This window comes from Phaseolus vulgaris, chromosome 4, assembly GCF_051622355.1.
Source record: "Phaseolus vulgaris cultivar YP4 chromosome 4, ASM5162235v1, whole genome shotgun sequence".
NCBI lineage: Eukaryota > Viridiplantae > Streptophyta > Magnoliopsida > Fabales > Fabaceae > Phaseolus > Phaseolus vulgaris.
The window spans coordinates 6,147,493-6,153,973 of NC_143501.1; the positions used below are offsets into that span (position 1 = coordinate 6,147,493).

The window sequence follows — 6,481 nt, forward strand, 5'->3', positions numbered from 1 at the left end:
TAAAAGATAAACATCTCATGAGTAGACGCTTGGAGACGAGTGAGATATTGAATACAACATATATGCTTGTTTTGCTGATAAAATTATGTTGAATTTGATTAACGCTTGTTTGATTAAGTTTGGCATATGTGTGAGAATTGAAAGGGTGAAAATCTTAAGATAATTACTGAAGAAATCACTGCTGAATGAACTTGAAAGTCAACATGTTTTCTTTATTTTTTTATAATCATCTATCTTAATTTTCTGCATAATAATCTCAATCCCTTTTATTTTTATTTCTAACATCTTTCTTGTAGATAAATTTTGAACATTGATTGATTGAGGTTATCTAACATTAGCTATATTATTATTTTTTTTGTGTTAAATGATCTATATTAATTACACTGTCTATGGTGAAGTCATTTTAATTTGACTAGCAAACAATAGTTATCAACCACACCAATGTAGATTTTCCCTTCCTCCCTATCTCCACCCCCTTATCATCCAATACTTTGCCACCATCAGTGTCTCTCCCCCTCCATTCAGCCTTTCTTCCATCATCACAAGATCCTGTCAAGCCCACCCTTTCCTCTCAACCTGACTTTTCTCACCCGTTTTTCAAAGCCCTTGTCGAGTGTAACTCCCTCATAAAATCCAAAATGGAATAAGCCGTGGAATCTTTGAACCGCCTAATAAAATTTGTATTCCAAAAATTGCATTCAATGTGTGACCTTATACTTTTGCCAAGGCAAAACCTTATCTTCATTGCTTCTAAGGATATTTCACCTAAACATTGTCATAGATAAGCCTCTTTGTTGCTTTTGCACTTAAGCAATACTATTGTAGAACCCTAGCTCTACAATTGAACTTTTGGGTTGAGTCAAATATCACTTTGTTGTTGTAACCCCTTTTTTTTAATTACATTTAATATTAGGGATGACAATGCAGGCTGCGAGTTATACGAGATGGGCCTAAACGGATCAGTGGACTAGATTAATGAGTCCGTCCCGTGATTTTTTTTAGCGGGCTATGTACCGGTCCGTCCCGCATTGTCATTTCTATTTAATACCTTATATTTTCTTTTTACTATTATTGTTAAGTATTTATTATAATTATATTTCTTATCTTCTAAGTCTAATATATTGTGTAAAAGCACCAATACATTAAGGGAAGAATTATTATCTTTTAAAAGTATTATAGTTGTTTTAAAATTCTTTCCTTATCTACAATTCAACTTGTGATCCCTCCAACATCTAGCCATTGTGTATTTTAGGTACAATGATAGGTTTGTGTTCACAAGTGAATTTTCACTTTTATTAAATTATGCTTAATCAAACATCATAGAAGAATTAAACCATAAGAAATCTTACATCCGATTTTTTTCTTCAGTGCTCAATATTTGCAAAGAAGAGAATTCATTTTTCCTTGATTTACAGTTCAGTACAATCTAAAAAAATTGTAGTATGGTTACAAAGTAGCCTTTGATGTTGCCCAAAGAAAGAAAGAATTGGTAATTTGGCTTATGCACAATTCCCTCTTTAATCATAACTTCTTTAACTTGCAATACTTTGATCCACTGCGACAAAAACACTTGCAGTCACAGCCTCATCTGTTTCAATCACAACACGATTCTGAGACACATTTCTGAGAACATGATTTGGGAAGCTGTTGCCATTGGCAATCAAAGAATACACAACATGCTTGATAAGGTTAGGAAAAAGCAAAAGTTTGCTAAAATCAGCTGCCCATGAGGTTCCATTCCCTTGCATAGACATCTTTGCAACTGTGGCCTTTAAATTCATACCCTTCACAACATTTCTAGCCACAAAAACTTGATCAATTTGATTAAAGGGGCTGTTTGATTGGTCCAACTTGACCATATCAACCCCATGATTTAAGCCAGAGAACATGTTATCAACAATATTGAGACCATTCACAACTCCTTTTACTGATTTTAACACAATATTGGCATCACCAAGGAAGAAACTGCTAGAGATATGGAGTTGAACGGGGTCTTCAGCAACAATATTTGTGTAATCCATGTAAGAATTCACAATCCTAGTTTGTGTCAAACCAGGAAGTTTCAAATAAATTCCGGTGCCTCCAAAGCCAGAGGCCTTGTTATAGCAATGTACTCCAGAAATGGTGTTGGCTTGACCAGTGACCATTATTCCTATGGCAGCAGAGAAAATCACAACATCTGTGATTGCATTGTCATTTCCCTGAAGGCTTATTCCAGTGCCTGAGAAGTCCCTTTCATGTTTGTCCCCCCCAGCAGTTATGTGCTGCCCAAGGAAGGAGTTTCTGATGTAGGTTTCATGGCCACCTTGGACTAAAATTCCAGTGCTGGTGAAATGTGTGATGTAACAATTGTCTATGTTGATTCTGAGTGAGTTTTTGATAGAAATGCCCCCTCCCCTGAAGTTTGAATCCAGCAATAGGTCCTTGAGAGTTATGTACTCATAACTGTAGGCATTTCTTTCTCCTGAGGTGGACATGTCTATGAGATATCCATCTGGTGGAAAATTATTTGAGGCCCTTATACTTCCCCCATGTATCTGTTAACATCCAGTTAGAAATAAAATCAAACTAAGGTATCAAATTTGAGATCTCTTGCAATAACTAAACTTCAGTTTGATTTGCTGAAGCCCTGTGTCTAAGAATTCTTTTACTGAGAAAAGAACAATATAACACATTGACAGAAAAGGAGAAAAGATTGGAAAAGGACTTTCTTCCTTTTAAATATTAAATAGTTAGTCATTCCTAAAACCATTTTTCTATATCAAGTTTGACCAAAGGCAAGCTTTAAAGAGTAGATATTTTTCATGTTCTAGATTAATGCTTTAATGAATTAGAAATCAAGATCAACATTAATACAACTTTCAATATAAATTAATAAACTTATTATACTTTATCAGTTTGTAGCTCAAATGACTAAAATAAAAACCATTTTAAACTGTTGAACTTTTCATGAAAATTATGCTTTTCTTACCATGAAGTTTCCAACACCGGGCAGTGGCAATTGCAGTGGTTTGCTAATCATGTACTTTCCCCCCTCTAGATTAATCTGAGCACCTCCAAGATCTTTGATGTCCTTCATTAAAAACCCTTCACTTGGACCTTTGGCTGCATCTGCTATGGCTGCAAGAAAAGCATCACTGCTGTCTGAACTTCCTGTTGGATCTGCACCATAAGATGTCACAAAGTACACGTGTGGTTTCTTGAGATCCTTCATCGACCAAAAAAGAACTCTATCAAACATTTGCTATTTTCCCATAGAAAATGCATAGACTAAGGCCATGAGTGCCTTTCATTAAGGGGTTTCAAACTTCAATAGTAACTTAGAAAGGAAGCAAAAGAGTATCCATTCATGACTGAATTACCTGTGATGGAAGAGGAGAAGGAGTAGGAGAGGGTGGATATGAAGGTACTGTTGAAGCAAGGGAGTCCCTAGTTAAGGAGGCCTTCAATGCCTTAAGTCCAAACATTGCTTCTTCATGAGTGACACCAGAAAGAGTCCTTAGAGGCATGTTCTCCACATAAGCATGAGTGACAAAGAAACATGTTATCTCTAGAAGAATGAACCACATGGGAGACATTGTTGCCATTGTTGTTTCTAGAGGTGAGTTTGTTTTACAGCAAATCAGGTTAGGGAGAAGCAGTTATGAAAAGGGCATTGGTTGAGAGTGGATATAAATAAGGAGGGAAGGGAAAGACCTCATATGAAGCATTGTGTGACATTTTCATAGTGGATCATAGTCATCATATACATAACACACACGTTATTTGGATATGATGTAAGTGTTAGTTTGAAGGTTTCTCTTTTTAAACTTCTTCTGTAAAATTTTATTTTTGCTTTATGGGACAAAAAGTAAGCAGTTAATTAATCTAGGGAGTTTTACAAGTTTGACATGGTGAAGAAAAGTTTGTTCTTGACAATAAATTTTGGTGCGTTAGGTATAAAGAAGTCACCAACTTCATGACATGTCTCAGTGAACGTTGGTTGAGTGAGTTATTGACAAATAGTTCATCAACGACATTCTCGTTTGACAGAAAAATGTAATAAGGTTTTTGGAATAGGAAGAGAAATAGCATTTTGATGAACAAGAATCATATAATGACATTATTCAGCAGAAGGGTCCACCATTTATGTTAAATTTATTTGATGGCGAAGTTAGTGCTAGATACCATGATATATCTTCGAGATGAAGATATATTAAGTCAACATGGATCTATATTAAGGCTCCAATTGGATATACTATGGTTATTTTTTAAATAATTAAAAAATAATTGATGAAAAATTTGTTTATATTGAATAAATATATTATTAAAAAAATTACTAAATATAAATCAATTTTAGAGATAAAAAATAAATAATTTTTATATTGATTAAATTAAATATACTAAAAAAATATTAATATCTAAATAATTTATATTATTAATAAATAATTTTTAGATTAATATTTAATTAGTTATAAAAAATTTAGTTACCAAGTTAAAATCTAAATAATTGATAGCTACAATATTTGTAGTTAGTTAGATAATAATTTAAAAAATATTTATCAATAAAAACTAATTTAAATATTAATAATTTTTATATTCTTTAAAATAATATTTAATTTAGTTAATGTAATAATTAATTATTTTTTATTTTTAAAAAAAATAATTTTTATTCAATAATTTTGTAATAGCGTAGGTATAGGAGAAACAATTTTGTTTGAATAATTAAGTAAAATCATTTTTAAAATGTTTGCATGTTCAGGAAAGTTAAATATCAAAAAACAGTAAAAACAAGTTAGGATTCTATCATAAAGTTAATAAAAATAATATTTCTGTCAAATAAATCAAATTGTAGAATTAATTTTGACCAAAAGATAAATTTTCAACAATCTGATTTGGTTTAAAGTAGAATTAAATTTAAGAATCCAAAAGTCTAAGAAAAAATGAACACCTTGTTTGATCAATGTGTTATTCTTTTGTTGATTATGGATGAAAACAAAAGACAGTAAATAGAATTGTAAATGAGTCAAAGATGCCATGTTTGATGTTGATAAGGTTGAACAGGAAATTTCAGTCTTTTAATTCTCCATGGAAAATTGTTTTCTTAAGCATGTGTTTAACATCTCAATTTAATTAGTAAAACTATAAAGAGGTTACATATTGATTGTAAATCTGAAATATAATTTATGCATTCAAATATATTTATCTACTATAAATTTTAATTATAATATAATTTGTAAATTAAAAGGTATTTTTAATTCGTTTTAAATTTGTATTATATAAAATTAAACGTTTTACCCTCTATAATTAATTGATTATATAAAATTTATTATCCTCGTTGTGCATAAAAATTAAACTCTTAAAGATCTTTCACATTTGAATTAGGTTACAAAAAATAAAAAATTTACAAAGTAAATTACATATCTAATATTTGAATTCTAAAAATAGTAATTAAATTAAAACAATCTTACGCGTGGAAATTTTCTCAATATTACTAAGGAATTTTTCATTTCAACTTTCAACCATGTTTGTTACGCTTTTTGCTGTGTTTTATGCGTCAAGTTGTTAACTATTCTATTCTAAATTTTTGTGTCATTTTATTTGTACAATTTTTTATTATTGAATTTTGAATTTTATTGTGTGATATTTATATAAACATGTTGGCTCTTTTACAAAATTAATATTATAATTTTATATCAAACCAAGTATATATACATTGTTTCTTGATTTGATTTCACTATCGGCGTATTTAATGGTCATAGAACGAAAAATGCTATAGAATTTCCTGAGTAATGCTCTTTCTGAACTTTCAAAATATTCTGAAAATCGGATTTGAACCCTGAGAATAAGGTCGTGGATGTGAGTCAAACTAAAATTAGTATAATTTTATTTTATTTCGGATAAAAACTTGTATTTAATTTATTTTGGAATTGTAGAACAAATAACATGATTTTTTAATATATTCACTATTAAATGCAAATTTAATTTTTAGAGTTAATCAAATATAAAACTTGTATATAAGTGTAGAATACATAAGAACATGAATTAAGTAATACAGCACAAGAAAAAAAATAAAACAAGAATCTTAGAAGTTTGTCATTAAATACAAGTTCAATTCATAAAATTATATAATTATGAAAAATTACTTTTAAGAAGAAGCATAAAAAAATGCATACAACATAAAGAAGGAAATTACAAGGAGAAAGAACAAGATGAATGGGGTATTTCAAATATTATAAATGATAAAATAGTAATGAGAAACATGTGAAAATGTAGAAGTCATGTTACAGGGAGGTTCAAAATAAATGTTGAACGGACTTATCACTTGATGTAAAATAAAAGATAAGATTCAAAGAAAAAGATTATTCTCTTCTTTCAAATAACTCAAAAAATTCTTTGAAAAATCTCTCTTAGTTTTCATATATTCAAAAGTTTTTTCCAAAGGAAATGGGGAGATATTTATTACTAGTTTCCTAAGTTATATGAAATGTAAATGCACCTA

The 6,481-nt window shown here is 30.0% G+C and overlaps 1 protein-coding gene across 2 annotated transcripts; it reads right to left on the reverse strand.

Annotated features, from left to right (window-relative positions):
- Positions 1–1,268: 1,268 nt before the first annotated feature.
- Positions 1,269–3,868, reverse strand: LOC137836993 (polygalacturonase QRT3). Of its 2 annotated transcripts, none has more exons than XM_068645805.1 (3): positions 3,363–3,868; positions 2,972–3,208; positions 1,269–2,537 (listed from the first exon to the last, which is right to left on the reverse strand). In XM_068645805.1, the coding sequence occupies exons 1-3, from the start codon at positions 3,585–3,587 to the stop codon at positions 1,533–1,535; spliced, it is 1,467 nt and encodes a 488-aa protein (XP_068501906.1). In that variant the 5' UTR covers positions 3,588–3,868; the 3' UTR covers positions 1,269–1,532. The 2 variants fall into 2 exon arrangements, with proteins under 2 accessions (XP_068501906.1, XP_090157240.1); XM_090301114.1 differs by having other exon boundaries at positions 1,315–2,537; positions 2,972–3,162; positions 3,363–3,645.
- Between the last annotated feature and the right edge of the window lie 2,613 nt (positions 3,869–6,481).

Coding starts and splice junctions, on each gene's coding strand:
- LOC137836993 (XM_068645805.1), bottom strand. CDS start 3,587: ATGGCAACAATGTCTCCCATGTGGTTCATTCTTCTAGAGATAACATGT. Junction 3,209..3,362: donor CTTCTCCTCTTCCATCACAG/GTAATTCAGTCA, acceptor TGGTCGATGAAG/GATCTCAAGAAACCACACGT. Junction 2,538..2,971: donor CCGGTGTTGGAAACTTCATG/GTAAGAAAAGCA, acceptor GGATGTTAACAG/ATACATGGGGGAAGTATAAG.